The sequence below is a fragment of the Aulonocara stuartgranti genome (genome assembly GCF_965226115.1).
Source record: "Aulonocara stuartgranti genome assembly, chromosome: 7".
NCBI lineage: Eukaryota > Metazoa > Chordata > Actinopteri > Cichliformes > Cichlidae > Aulonocara > Aulonocara stuartgranti.
Genome location: NC_138945.1, coordinates 42,139,691 through 42,154,866, shown reverse-complemented (window position 1 = coordinate 42,154,866; position 15,176 = coordinate 42,139,691). Strand labels below are relative to the sequence as shown.

Below are 15,176 nucleotides of genomic sequence, written 5' to 3'. Positions count from 1 at the left end.
TCCTCCACACAGATCTCCTCTAGATCTGTCAGGTTTTGGGGCTGTTGCTCAGCAACATGGAGTTTCAGCTCCCTCCAAAGATTTTTTATTGGATTTAGGTCTGGAGACTGGCTAGGCCAGTGGACAGGTGTCTTTAAAGAGCTCAGACAGGTGCTAATAATTTAGATTAATAAAGGCATAGTAACAGGTCTTTGAGAGCCAGAATTCTTGCTGATTGCCAGGTGTTCAAATTTTTATGTGCAGCAGTGCAATACAAATAAATTCTTTAAAAATCATACAATGTCATTTCCTGAATTGTTTTTTAAATGCTGTCTCTCACAGTGGCAATGCACCTACAATGTGAATTTCAGACCCCACAATGATTTCTAAGTGGGAGAACTTCGAAAATCGCAGGGTGTTCAAATACTTATGCTCCTCACTGTAAATGGTTACACTTTTTGTTAAAAATCAATTTTTGCCTTTGATTGTCTGCATTTGGGTCCTCATAAAAAGCTGCATGGTCTGCAGCCACAGACCGTGGCACTCCCAAATGCGCTTCTACAAGAATGGTCAAACATTCCCATAAACATACAGTTGAAGCTGCAAAGGGTGGGCTGACATAATATTTACCCTAGGAATGAAGACAAGACAAATTGATATGCATGCGATGGCAGACAAGCAAATACTTTTGGCAATATAGTGTATATAGTGGAGATGGGAGTTGTGGGTGTATGTGTGGGTGTGTTTGTGTATGTATATAGATAAGATAGATATAGATATATAAAGAGAGACGTTGGATGTCGGACTGGAGAATAATAAAAAGGCCGCTAGAAAAGCTGCAGCCACCAAATATCAGCAGAGAATAACCTAAGTCCTAAGGCGTCAGCTGAATCGGAAGAACAAGATTCGTGCAATCAACACATACGCCCTGCCAGCTTATTATCAGACATCAATAAGCTGGCAGGCCCAAGGGAGAAGATAGAAGCCATTGACATCAAGACAATCAAGCTCCTTACCATGTATGGAGGGTTTCACCTCAAATCCAGCACCCTGAGACTGTATGCTAAGCAGAAGGAAGGTGGCCAAGAACTAGTGAGTATCAGAACTACTATCCAGGATGACACAACAAAGATCCATGAGTACATCAGGAAGATGGGCACATAGTATTGCTTAGTGAATACCTCAGGCAGCAGAAACCAGAGAAAGAAGAAGAGCAAGAGCTCCCATGATGACAGACCCGCATGTACCACCGACAAACAGAAGAAGGGATATTGAGAAATCCCACCAGTAGTTAGCTAGACTGAAAGACATCACAGAGGCAGTAATCATGGCAACAAAGGAACAAGCTCTAAGCACAAGATCCATACAGGCTGGGGTCTAACACACCAGGCAAGACCCGAGGTGCAAAGATGCCCCTGAGACAATCCAGCATAACTGCAGGGTGTAAGATGCTAGCAGGCAGGGCATACATGGAACACCATAACCAAGTGGCGGCCTAGTCCACAAGAACATGTACTGAGTATGGCCTAGAACTCCCAAGGTCAAAATGGGAGACACTCCCCAAGGTGGCTGAGAATGACCAGGCTAAGCTCTTGTGGGACTTCCAGATACAAACAGACAAAGTGGTAATGGCTAACCAACCGGACATAATGTAGCTATGCCAAGTAGTAGCAAAATCAGGAAAAAAGAAAACACAAGAAGTTGGAGCCACATGCCCATATAATTTTATTTATTTTGTTTTTTGTTTTTTAGTGTGGGTGGGTTTACAGCAGGACTGTTCTGTGCTCTTTCGTCTCTGACTCGCCAGTTGGATGCCGAAGCGTCAGTGGATGTCTTCCAAGTAGCCAGGCTGATGAATCTCATGAGACCTGGAACCTTCAACAACATCGTAAGTTTGTCTGTCTCACAATAATTTTATTGTAATGTAATGCTGTAAAGTGTACCTCATTAAATTTGAATATTTAAAAAATATATAATTAGCATCAAAACAACAAGGCAGCTGTTTTTATTGTAATAGGCTCTTTAAATGTTGGGTTTTTTCTGTTTGTTTAAGGGTATAATATGCCTTAATGGCTGTGGCCTTTTTCAGTAGGGAGACAACAGTGAAACGGCAAGAAGCACGACAATGAGTTTGAGGTGTTGACTTCACCTCCAAATTCTCAATCTAATCAAGCATAAGCAATTGTCTTTTTTCCAGCACTTATTTTGTACTGGACAAAAAAAGTCTGATCCATGGAGATACCTTCAAGGGTCTAGTGGAGTTCATGCTGTTTTGGTGGCAAAAGGGGTACCAACATGTCAATTCATTCATCAATTGTCAATTCATGTTAATGTTATTGCCACCTTGAGGTGGCAACAATCCCTTCAAGTTTTATATTGTAAAGATCCTACAATAATGCATAAAAGATCCCAAGCGCTTCAGGGCTCGCAAAATTTCAAAATCCCTGGTAGCCCTTTGGGCAGGGACTCTTCAGTTTTTGGTAGCCCAAAATAAATTGAAGTAGCCTGAATAAAAAAGAGAGCAATTTTTTGATTGATGTTTTGTTTCCCGTTTTGTTTCCTTTACAATATTATACATTAAAGTATAATATTGTAAAGGAAACAAAACATTAATCAAAAAATTGTTGAAACACAAATTACAACATTGTATAAAAATTACAATCATCAACTCAAATACTTGGTTCTAATTGAACAGAAGTTTCTATGAACTTGTAAGAACTGTGTAGGACATGAATCAGTCTGTGTCAGATCCTGAATTTGAAATTTCCACTGAAATCACAGGTAAGAAACAAGTGGAACCAAGATCGAGGCCATTTGCTTTTTGAAGTTTGCAAAGACTGCTAAATTGTGCCAGTGGTAGTTCACTCTTTGCAACATAGTACGCTGTTTTAAACTGATTTTCAGGTTTATTTTTAGTATGTTATTTGCAATTGGTGTTTGTTCTGGGAAAGATATTGCAGACTGAGCAATAATGCATTTCTTGCATTTCTCATGGGTTCTAATGGGGGCCTTTCTTAAAATGACTGGTCCCAGTAACAAAGGCGCTTGTCGACTCAGAAATCGAGGGAAAACCAACAACACACCCGGCAGAACATTATGTTATTTACACAAGTGCACATAAGTGGTCCGCAGGTGCGCATTCGCTGTCAAAATAAAAGACACGCACCAGATAAGAAGTTGCAACGCGCGTTTGCGTCCATATAAAAAGCACTGTTTTTGTCCGCTAGAGTGGGATTTTCACGGCACATTCTGCACCACATCTCTGTGCGTTCATCATCTGTTTGATGCCAGTTCACCTCCTGCAACCACTTTTCCGAGAATACGCGCTTCTTTTGTGGTTCGGACTCCTTCTGACATTTCTTTGGAGGTGGAGGAAAACCAAAGTAATTGCTTAAAGGAGCTTCTTCGACATCTTTAAGAGTTCTAAATAAATGTCTGTCCTCCTCCAGAAAATCTTATGTACGCAAACACGTGTTGCAACATCTTATCTTGTGCGCGTTTTTTATTTTGACAGCGAATGCGCACCTGCGGACCACTTATGTGCAGCCCCGGTTATATAGCTCGTCATTTTGCAGCCACAGAAATTATTTTGTCCATGAAACCATAAAGCTGCACTTTCTTTTTGCCTTATAGTCTCATTTGTCATAACTTTTCCGTTTTGTGGTAAGCTTTTCTTTGGCTGTCACTTCTTCACCCTGACCTGTCTTATTTGGCTCAGCAGAACTAAAATATAAATCCTGCTGCTTTTACACACACACTCACATAAGCTCAGCGATTCTCTGCGCGATCAACCTCTCACATGTTTAAGCTTGCTGCGGGAGATTTCACTTGTCATGTTTGCATAGTAAGCTAACGATTGATAAGACGATGTCAGAGGAATTGGTGCGCAAATTATCGTCACTCACAGATCAGTGCTGTCGCTCTCTATACACAGTTCGCACGATTGCAAAGTGAAAGCAAAAAAGAAGCGCAAATTCAAACGAAATTTCCGAAAGAATGCAAAAGCATTGACATATATTTTTCCTTCCTATGATAGCCCGACCGTCAGGGCAGAGATAGATTTTGGTAGCCCGACTGGAAAAATCGCTAGCCCCGGGATGTCGGGCTAGCGATTTTGCGAGCCCTGTGGAGCATATAAAAATAAATATACTTTTTGACCTGGAGCCATTTGTTTCAGACGAATGCCATTCTGTGCTCCCATTCACTCTTATTCACTAATTTCTCCAACCAGTTTTGGAGAGAAAGAAAATAACCTCAGTTTTTAACTTGCTCTCCTGACCTCAATTTAAGCACCACACATACCAAAAACCCACACATATGGACAACAACTTGTCAGGATGCTCACGGTTTTTAAAACACATAAATATCACATTTGATCTGAATGTGATATGGAGAAGCCTCATTTTAAAGCCATTTTGTGAGAGGAGTGCAAAGTGCTTCTCTTACAGGCATGACAGAGAGAAAAGGGGCCATTTTCTCATGTCATGCCTCCCTCATTTTAATATCAATTGCGGATTGGTTTGCCTGTGTCATAGTCCTACTCCCTCACCCCTAAGGGGCACACCTACCAGTGGATGTCATGTGTTTTGTCAGGAAGTCTGTCAGTGGCTTACAGTCTGCACTTTTACTTCTCTTGTACTGACAATTTTGGATGCAAGGGACATATTTCTCTCTTTTTTTTTAACATCTGACAACTTTCAGTATGTTTAAAACAAACAAACAAACCACTTTTACAGTGTCTGCTACTTTATTGGGCACACTTGTTTTCACTGTACACAAACAAGCTGTTTATCTAGAACTCTTTGTTCACATCCACAGTGTTCCACATCCTTGCAAAAAACGTTTTGCAATTGAATTGTAAATTCTAGTTGTTTTAGAAGGATTTTAAATTAGATTCTGGATTTAACAGGGTCAGTACTTTTGCTGCAGTATTTTGGATCAAGTAAGAGAGATTTTTTTTGCAGAGTCCTATAATAATGAGTTACAATAGTCCAGCCTACAAATGTATGAACTGGTTTTTCAGGAAAAACTTTTTTCAGCAAGGCAGCATGGTGGTTTGGTGTTTAGCACTGTTGCTTCACAGCAAGAATATCCAGAGTTCAACTACACCATTTGGCCAGAGCCTTTGTGTGGAGTTTGCACGTTCTCCTTGTGTTTGTGTGGGTTCTCTCTGGGTACTCCAGATCCTCCCACAGTCCACAGACATGCAGTTAGTGGGGTAAGATTAACTGATGATTTTAAATTGCCCATAGGTGTGAATGTGAGTGGTTGTCTCTGTGCATCAAATTGGATCTCCAGGGTATCCCACCTCTCCCACTGTAGTAGCTGGGATAGGCTCCAGCACTACCTCCTGAGCCACCTCGCAAATGTACAGGTCATCTAGTAATTAGAAGGTTGATGGTTCAATTCCTGGCTACTCCAGTCTGCATGCCAAATATCCTTTCGCAAGATAACCCCAAGTTGCTTTCCAATGTATCTATTGTGTGTGTAAATGTTAGATAGAAAGCGCAGAAAAAGAAGTGGATCGGTGATTGTGGCAGGTTGTAAAAAGCACTGCGAGTGGTAAGGTAGAGTAGAAAAATATGCACAGCAGGTTAGTTAAACACACAAAACTGTACAATGAACATATAATGAGTTGTTTACCCATTTTCTAGGAGCAGTACCAGTTCTTGTACAAAGCCATGCTGAGTCTCATCGGGACACAAGAAGACGAGAAAACTCAGTCCTTTGACGCTAACGGGACCATCGTGACGGAAACCACCAGCATGGCTGAAAGCATTGAATCCCTGGTACCAACGAATAAATAAAACCAACAAAAAAATACTACACTTTTACAAATGAGCAACAGCATTTCGTCCCTTCCCTGAAACCACCAACAGAGCTGCTAGTGAATCCAGACTCTTGCTACAATCACTCAAGAAATCTTGTCATTCAAGACTCTGCCTTTTGTAGATTGAGACTGGTATGAGTTTCCTCTATACAGTTTTGTAATGTGTGCCTTTTTGCTCATCTTGGATTTCTAACTGTGATATGAGCTGTAGACTAATTGTTCAATGTTTTTAATGCTGTACTGCCCTGAGACTAACTGTCAACGCCAATCTTATATTTATTGGCGCTGAGCCAAATGTGGGGAAAAAGGGAAAAGCTGCATCTTTTGACATCAAATGCTAAGGTCAAAGGAAAGACTCTTTGTCAGACTCTTTCAATATTGATTTTGTTAATGTGTCTTTAACAGAGTACTTGCTCTGTTAAATGTAAATTCTGTTTAAATTGGTGTAGCATGCTGCAGTCAAATATAAAATAAGGGTATCGAATAGTAGATTAATGTACTGTAAATAATATTATAATAATACCCTGAATGGACCAAATTTCTATTTATGCTTTTCACCTTTGCTTTTATTTTTGAAGGGTTTAATTCTAATTGCCTAGCTGCTTTTATACTATGGATTTTGTAACAGTCATGCATGGGTACTGACCTTTTTGTTTTTTTGGTTTGTTTTTTAGCTATAAAGGAATCGCTGCTGGCTTATTAGCTAAGGGATTAAATAAGGGAAGGAACACCAAAGAGAGCCTGTGAGAGTGTTTTGTTACTGTGTGTTGAACCACAAATATACCTGCAAAGATGCAACAGACACATGAACTATTAGAGGTTTGCTCAGAAGTTAGTTAAATACACTGTTTTGCATACAAGTGATGTTGGAAATTTCCAATTTAAACATTTGGTACCAAGATGATGTATTAAGTCCATTGTAGACAGCAATTAGCAAAACTGTAGATTAGCAGAATGAGTTTCAGCTCATTAATATGCAGCCTTACAGAGAACCAACAGGAGGCAGGTCAAAGGTCACAAGGTCCAGACAAAAGGAACAAAAATGAGGAGAAACAGCCTTCTGTGAGCCTGACAGAGAAGAGATGTTACCGAATCAAGAAACACCGAAAATGGAGACATACCCAATTCCATTTCTAATGATGATTCTTGTCTGTGGATTAATACAATTCCCTTAACAGAGTCATGGACTAATCCCTGGTTATTTCAGTTGATCTTTGCATGTGTTAATCCAGGCTAAGACACTGTAAGAAATGTGCCTTTTCAGGACAGAAAATAGGTCAGTGTCCAGACGTATCCACATTTTAATTTGCATTTTTGACTTTTCATGAATACAAACTTAATTGGTCTCTGCTTGGTGCCCTACTTTATATAACTGCCTTTAAATCAAGAAGGAGCAAAAACGCTGATCATCTTTTTCTGAAGAGTTGAGCTCAACTAATTAAGTGATCAGAACCATGTCACAAATAAAAAGGTCACAAAAAGCAATACAGGTGCAAAAGTCTGTATTACGCAATAACTGTTTTTAATATCTTAAAGCTTTGTGCTGACAAATATCAGCCATAATTGTAAACATGTACATACTGTGTATTGATGCAAAAGAAATAGTGTGCTGCAGCCTTTATCATCATTTGGCCTCTTTTGGTGTCAAGATGATATATTAAGTCCATGCTAAGCACCAATTAGCAAAGCGGTAGATTAGCAGAATGATTTTCAGCTCACTGATATCCAGCCTTACAGGGAACCAATGGGAGGTAGATAAGTAAGTAATCAATAAAAAGATAAGTAAGGGAGAACTAGTGCGTGAAATGGACAAATCAAGAGTGTGGAAAGTTCTGAAGATAACAAGAAAACTGATTGCAGCTGTAGACCGTCATAATTCTCTTCCATTTGGGTCTGTGGGTGATATGTTCCCGTTGTGGTTGGGAAGTGAAGGACTATAGCATAATAACAATTATTATTTTGCTGGTAGTGCACTTCATTCATGATTCATTTCTATTGGAATTTAATTCAAATCTTCATTCTGAGCTTTCTCAGCAAATTCTATTGAATATAATGGTATCCCTAAAATTCATAAAAAAAATCATCCTGGCTAGTTGACATTAAATTCTCAGTGGATGGATTCTCAATTGATTTAAATGTTAGCGCATTTGCAATTAAATTACTGCACTGTTTGCACTAAGATCCAAGCATTACGAACACCAAGGCCTCAAAGCTACAACACCAATGAATAAGGAAATCTTGTGGAGAAAAGGTCTTCTGCAAAATGTTGGAAGCTTAAAAATGCTCAGAATGAAGGAAAAGATTCACTTTACCCAAATACCTTGCAAACAAGAGAATTCCACCTACCTGCACGGCTTTGCTATCAACATGGCTGAATCCGATGGATTCTGTAGTGCTCTAAGCTTAAAAATAAAATTTAAAAAAGCTTAAAAAATAAAAAAGGTCAGTTATGGATATAGTAACAATCCAACGAAGAAGAAATTAAAAAAAAAAACAGACTATTACATTTATAATTGAATTGTGACAATCCGAATCTATAAAAAATGAATAAGAAATACTTCACATAATAATTTTATTCATGCAATCATTATTTTATAAAGCAAAATATCAGAACCATCTGATTGTTTTTTACTAATCAAATCTTTGATTATTGTGAAGGTCATTCAAAAAGACAAATAAAAACCATTTGTTATTATTCAGTGTCATATTCTTGTTACTAACAGATTTAACATGAACACATGAAACTGAACCACCTTAAAAATACCACCTAAAAATACCATGTGGTACTTCTAGCTCGCACTACAGAGGACGAGCGACTCTAAATCGTAAACATTGCATATTGTGGCTCCGTGCACCTTAGGGAACATGGTAGACCATTAAAACTGATCTTATAGTATGTATCTCTCTCCCCCTCTCTCTCTTTATATATATGTGTGTGTGTGTGTATATATATATATATATATATACATACATAAATAAACACCCAGCACGCCCCTGCGGGCGGTTTATCCTTCAAGCTCGGGTCCTCTACCAGAGGCCTGGGAGCTTGGCCCAGATAAATGCCACACAGCAGACACATCTCTACATCAACTGTTCAAAGGAGACAATTACACGATTCAGGCATTTATGGTCAAATGAAACCTCTACCAAGGAAAAGCAACAAGCAGAAGAGATTTGTTGGTGCCAACAAACACAAGGCATGGACATTAGACCAGTGGAAATCTGTGCTTTGGTCTGATGAGTCCAAATTTGAGCTCTTTGGTTCCACCAGCGGTGTCTTTGTGCAACACAGAAAAGGTGAGTGGATATTCTCTACATGCATGATTCAAACAGTGAAGCATGGAGGAGGTGTTTTGGTGTGGGGGTGCTTTGCTGGTGACACTGTTGGGGATTTATTCAAAAGTGAAGGCACACTGAACCAGCATGGCTACCACAGCATCCTACAGCAACATGCCATCCAGTTTGTGTTTAGTTGGACGATCATTTATTTAAGATAAGATAACCTTTATTAGTCCCACACGTGGGAAATTTGTTTTGTCACAGCAGGAAGTGGACAGTGCAAAAGTTATGAGGCAAAAATTAGAATACAATAAGAATAAATACAGTACACAACTGTACAGAATAGAATAAAATACTATATACAGTAGAATAAAATAAAAATAAATATACAATAAGATAAAAATAGAATACAAATACAAATACTATATACAACTGAGTAAAAATACAACGATGATAGAAAGGATTATTGCACTTAGTATTATTGCACATGTATGGATGTGTGTGCTTGATCAGTTAAAGTCTTTATTATGGAGTCTGACAGCAGTGGGGAGGAAAGACCTGCGAAATCTCTCCGTCCCACACCGTGGGTGCCGCAGTCTCCCACTGAAGGAGCTGCTCAGTGCTGTCACAGTCTGCTGCATGGGGTGGGAGATGTTGTCCAACAGGGATGACAGCTTAGCCGCCGTTCTCCTGTCACTCACCACCTCCACTGGGTCCAGAGGGCATCCTAGAACAGAGCTGGCCCTTCAGATCACCCTGTTCAGTCTCTTCCTGTCCCCAGCAGAGATGCTGCCGCCAATTTTCCAATAGCAAAGTAACCCCAAACACACCTCCAGGCTGTGTAAGGGCTGTTTGACCAAGAAGGCGAGTGATGGAGTGCTGCGCCTGATGGCCTGGCCTCCATAGTCACAGTCGTCTGAAAACGCTCCACGTCCACACTACCGTTTTCAGTCGTTTTCACAGAGTTGTGCGTCCACATTGAAACGCCTAAAACGCTCACGTTCCAGTACTGTGCATGCGTGAAACGCAAGACGATTCGGCCTGCCTCATTTCTGTCAGCCATTTATTTACTTTCCAGCTCTTTGAAACATCGTGCCAAAATGTCAAAGACAAGCACCGAGTTTTTTAATTGGACTAACAATGAGGTGGAGTTGTTGCTGCGAGTAACACAAAAGTACAAAGTTGCAAAAGCGAGTGAGAATTAAAGAATTTGAAGAAAAGCTATCTGGCGCATGTACAAAACTGACATTAATCTTTAATAAGGCTGTCAAAATTGAGAGCAAACAAAACAACTGCTGTGTAATGCCCTCCGCTATCTTTATTTAATTGGTCACTTAACTGCATCACATGAAGTCCTGTAGTGACTTCAGTTAGCACGAGCTTATGACTCCTTGAAGCTGGATTTGTGTGTACTACCAGTTTCAAGCAGAGATCTTTCTTGTGTAAGTTAAATGTGTTAACCACTACATAAAGTTCTCACTAGTCTTGTGACTCTAATAGGGGACAAAATCTGCTTCATGTTGCTTTCAATAACTATCGACTGTTATCAGTCAGTAAAGTGTTCGCTGAGGTCACAGGAGGGTAATTCTAGACTTCAATAGAATCACACACAAAAAGAGGAGTTGCCCTCTGGCAGCCATTAGAAAGAATGCAGGATAAAGGCACTTGGCACTGAATTTAACACCTCCACCAAGCCTGAAATGGAATGAAAGAACAGTTGTCAAGGTAACAACCACACACATGCACATACATAAAAGAAATTGCTGGATTTATCAGATGGTACTGGGAGCATTATTTGGCAATGGAAATAAGATTGCCCACACAAGAAGGTACAACAAGGTAAACAAAACAATCTACAATGCTTCAGATAACTTTTTATTGTGAATTCAAAAAATCAGGGAGCAAACAACCTTCCTGGGTAGGCATGTTAGAGTATTATTATAAACTCAGAATGAAAGCAGGTAGGTGAGCCAGAATCTGTCTGAAGAGTTTAAAGGTCGATTAATGACATGAAATGTAGACAAGATTAGAATTTACAGTCATTTGCTCTTCTTGATGTTGTAGCTCTACTCCTGCAGGGTGCTTTTGGAAATGAAGTGTAGTCCTTCCTCTTTCAGCCGGGCCAGCACTGGTTCGTAGATCTCTTTCACCATTGGAACCACCAGACCCTTTGTATTGATTTCACCTACAAAGTAAGTATAGAGAGCCGGTAACATTATATTCTCAAGTATTTATCTAATATTCAGTGAATGAGGTTGGTGACTAAATTTAGTTTGAACATAGTTTGAATGCTCTCTGTAAAGTGAAAGACCAACGAAAATGAACATTTTTGAAAAGTGAAATCACTAACCGTTAAGAACCATCCGAGCAGCAATGGCTGCTGGGTATCCAACAGTCTTGGCCATGGCTGAGAAGCCGGTGGGGTCGCCATACACCACCAGGCTGATGTGTTTGGTCTCTAGTTCTCCAGTTGGATAGCGAACCCCCACATCGTTTCTCAGAATGATCATGTCTCTTTCTCCCTTATCTGATGACAAGAGGCAATAGTTTTTTTTACACTTGGTGTCACATTTAATACTCCTGTTCTTCTAATATGGTATTAATGAGCTCACCGAATGAAAGTTTAGTTTCCAAATGTTTTGCAAGGGCAGCCAAAATGCTCTCTGCATGGGGCACTAGCTCATCGCCAAGCATCCCTAAGCTGCAGAAATAAAAAAATGGTTATTAAAATAACATAACCGTTACAAAACAATACTTAAGGCTCGAAAGATAATTACTCTGCCCTAATAACCCTACACACTGCAGCGGCAGCCCACGTGTCCTTGGCTACATCTAAAGAGATGAGCATTTGCTTTTTGTGGCTGGGTTGCTGGTGAATTGAATAAATGAACAACAAGTCTTTCAATGTGAGCTGCAAGCGGCTTGCTTTTTACCCTTTAACAACACAGATGGAATGTTTCCAACAGTTCACTTTACCATCAGAGGAATTTACATTTCAATGCCAGTGTGACCCTCTTGCATTCACTGCCAGAACTGTGAGAACAATGACAGCATGAAAGCCTTGGTCTGAAGAGACCCTTGGAAAAGCTAATTTAAACTGATGATTGTGCATACTACACCACTTCAGGTGTACTTGTTAGGCAGGCAGTAATAAGTGTGTAGAAGATGCATAGCCTTGCTCTTGGGGCGCTGTGTATAGGGACAACGCAAACTCAGAAGAGCAGTATCAATCACAAAAGAATATACCAGATATTTGGATGTCTGCTAAAGTAGTACAGGATTCCACCAAATGACAAAACAATTCAAATTATTTCAGGCTTCATTTCATCTTTATACTTTTGATAATCACTTTCTGACTTGATAAGGACGAGACTCTTCTGAAAGGTGCCAATTCTCACACACTGACAATATGATACAAGCTTTTACCTTCACATGGTTTCAGACTGGCCAAATATATTGAATAAGGGGAGTTTTAACATTGCATTTAGCTTCAGTGTAAACCATAGATGGTATAAACCAGTGGTCCCCAACCCCCAGGCCGGTCCGTGGCCTGTTTGGTACTGTGAGAATTTAGGCTCGGGTGTGAAATTTATGGCTGTCAGGATTTTTATTGTTAACTCGGTTTCCCTGGGTCTTTTCCCGTGTTGTAGTTATAGGTCTTATTTTGAAATAAATATTTACGCATTACCATAGCAACTAGAGAGCATTAAGGGGCAGAGAGGAGGATGTGACTCTCAGTGTTGTTGGCGCATTTCAGTAGGACGCTGCTAATAAAGTTACACAACTAGTTATTATATTTACAAAGTACCACAGTTCGTCGCTTCATTTTATTTTGTTGTATTTATCGTGACACCTTAGTGGCCGGTCCATGAAAATATTGTCTGGCATTAAACTGTGGCGTAAAAAAAGGTTGGGGACCGCTGGTATAAACAATAAAAGGCGCTGTGACATCACTCACTGGTTTATGAAGTACTGTTTTAAAGCCTCCCTCATCTTCGTGTTTTGAAACCGTATGTAATGAGTGAGCGATAGATCTGCCTGTGAAACTGCTAGTTATTTGCCAGTGTGCATACACTAGATACGAGGCTCAAAATGAACAAAATTTACAAAACTATTCATTTTAACCCCAAATGACTGACTGACCCATAAATTAATCAGCGAAATGTTGTGCACAGAGGCCAGGCCCAAGTGCAGTTTTCTTATTGTGTCCTACTGGACAGGCCTGTTTTTGCAAACACAGGACAGATCCTTGTTGTCATTAGACTTTTTAATTAGATTATAAGGCCACTGGACTCAGTAGTATATAGAGCCTAATCCTGGTTTGAAAAAAATATTAACATACATGGCAGCCATTCTCAGGTTCAAGAGTCTTGACGTCCCTCACATTTTTATTCTACTGTTCCCTTTCCCCCATTTCTATTAATCAGAAAGGCTTGAAAGTGAAAAGTGATTTAGTTTCTGAGATATCTGAAGACTTTTTTTAAAGGACCCATGGACACTATGAGAGAGATGGTACCAAAAGGAAATTTGTTAAAATCTTGAAAACACAATAGGAGAGAGACAGCTTAGCTTTAGTTGACTAAAAGAAGCTCTTTTTTTACTTCAGGGTGGCTTCTCACCATCTCAGAGTGTCCATCCTGAAGTCATCCTGCCCTGTGTGTTCATATACAGCTTGTTCAAAGACATTTTGGGAAACAGAAGAAGATAAATCCATCTGCTGACAGAGGAGTTCTTTCTGTAGAAAGAAGAGAAACAAGTCACTGCATCACATTAATGAATCATGAGACTTCAGGGCTACATTTTGTAGGTGGGCTGCTATTTATTTGGTTCTCTTTGAATTGTCTTTTCAGATAAAAAGTTCTGAGTGTTTTCAGAGAAAACCCTTGTTACATCAATCATCATCAACCAGCTTTTGATTTCTGATAAACACAACCCAAACACGGAGCACTAAGGCTGCTTTTTCTTGTCGAACAGATAGCAGATGACAAATATTGTCTGCTGTATACTCTCATCAATGCCAGAGTGCCCCAGCTCACTGCAGCCTTGATGCTAATAAACAGCAACTGTAATAGGCTCTACTGTCACAGTCAAGAGCTTCAAAGCAGCTTGTTACATTAAACTGAATGACAGAAAGAAGCAGGGTGCACTGTTAACTGACTATTTTCTGCCCACATCTTTGGATGCTTTTGAACACTAAAAGAGGTTCTTACCCATGAAACTGGTGATGACGTGTGCTGCAGGATGGGACTGGGATCGCTGTTGATTAGACCCAGTTTAATGAAACCACTCATGGCCTTCGAGAAACCCTGAGTAACAGGACAAGAACGGAGGTAACCAAAATATGTTAAAATAAATTGGGTTTCAGGTTTAATCAGGGGATTACGTTACACGGAAGGAAAAGGTTTTAAATATTTTGCTGAGTGCTGGATATTTGCAAAGTTACGTGGACACAGAAAAATGTCTATTTTGCGCACCTCAAGATCACAGTGATACCATTGCTGTGCACTGATTGGCCACGCTGATGATTAATGTAGGACTTGTACTTCTGTAGTACAAGTTAAGTTTAAAGCTCATTTTGTACCACTGCCAAATCTGTAGTGAGATTTAATGTTCTGGGCACTTATTACTGATGTGGCTTTGTTTGGTTAGTGTTAACTGATAACTCCATCCTCGTGTCTTAATATGGTCACTCCTGTCTTCAAAAACTAACACTGAGGTGTCAAAATGGGGAGTCCAAAACTCATGCATTTCAGAGACTATTTATGCCTTTTATAATCAAAGATAATTATAATTTCAATATTAGATTATTACAGATTATATTTACAATCTAATATTGAATTTAATTATTTCTTAAGCATAATAAATTCTGTATAGCAGTTGTATTTGTATGTGCAGTTTGTCTATGTGTGTTGTACCTTAAAACGCAGAGTTCCTCTGATGAGCGTGTGTGCTGTCTGGATGCCGTATGGCTCAGCGTATTTCGTGCTGTCACGATTCGGAAATCCCTCAAGGTTGAAACCTGGAAAGAAATCCATTGGAGTGGTGGAATCCATCAGAGAGCCACCAGGTGGGACATTTATCACCTCAA

At 39.7% G+C, this 15,176-nt stretch overlaps 2 protein-coding genes across 7 annotated transcripts in view; one reads left to right on the top strand and one right to left on the bottom strand.

Moving 5' to 3' along the window:
• Positions 1–6,548, top strand: part of ptprz1a (protein tyrosine phosphatase receptor type Z1a) — a 95,503-nt gene extending 88,955 nt beyond the window's left edge. For all 5 annotated transcript variants that reach the window (XM_082540789.1, XM_082540790.1, XM_082540791.1 and 2 more), the window contains 2 exons: positions 1,732–1,867; positions 5,634–6,548. In XM_082540789.1, coding sequence (XP_082396915.1) covers positions 1,732–1,867; positions 5,634–5,786 — 289 coding nt within the window. In that variant the 3' untranslated portion in view covers positions 5,787–6,548. The remainder of the gene's footprint in view (positions 1–1,731; positions 1,868–5,633) is intronic.
• A 4,394-nt stretch (positions 6,549–10,942) lies between these two features.
• aass (aminoadipate-semialdehyde synthase) overlaps positions 10,943–15,176 on the bottom strand; it is a 101,238-nt gene continuing 97,004 nt past the window's right edge. For both annotated transcript variants that reach the window (XM_082540798.1, XM_082540799.1), the window contains 6 exons: positions 15,004–15,171; positions 14,299–14,394; positions 13,708–13,823; positions 11,701–11,789; positions 11,439–11,615; positions 10,943–11,273 (listed from right to left, as the gene is read on the bottom strand). In XM_082540798.1, coding sequence (XP_082396924.1) covers positions 11,155–11,273; positions 11,439–11,615; positions 11,701–11,789; positions 13,708–13,823; positions 14,299–14,394; positions 15,004–15,171 — 765 coding nt within the window. In that variant the 3' untranslated portion in view covers positions 10,943–11,154. The remainder of the gene's footprint in view (positions 11,274–11,438; positions 11,616–11,700; positions 11,790–13,707; positions 13,824–14,298; positions 14,395–15,003; positions 15,172–15,176) is intronic.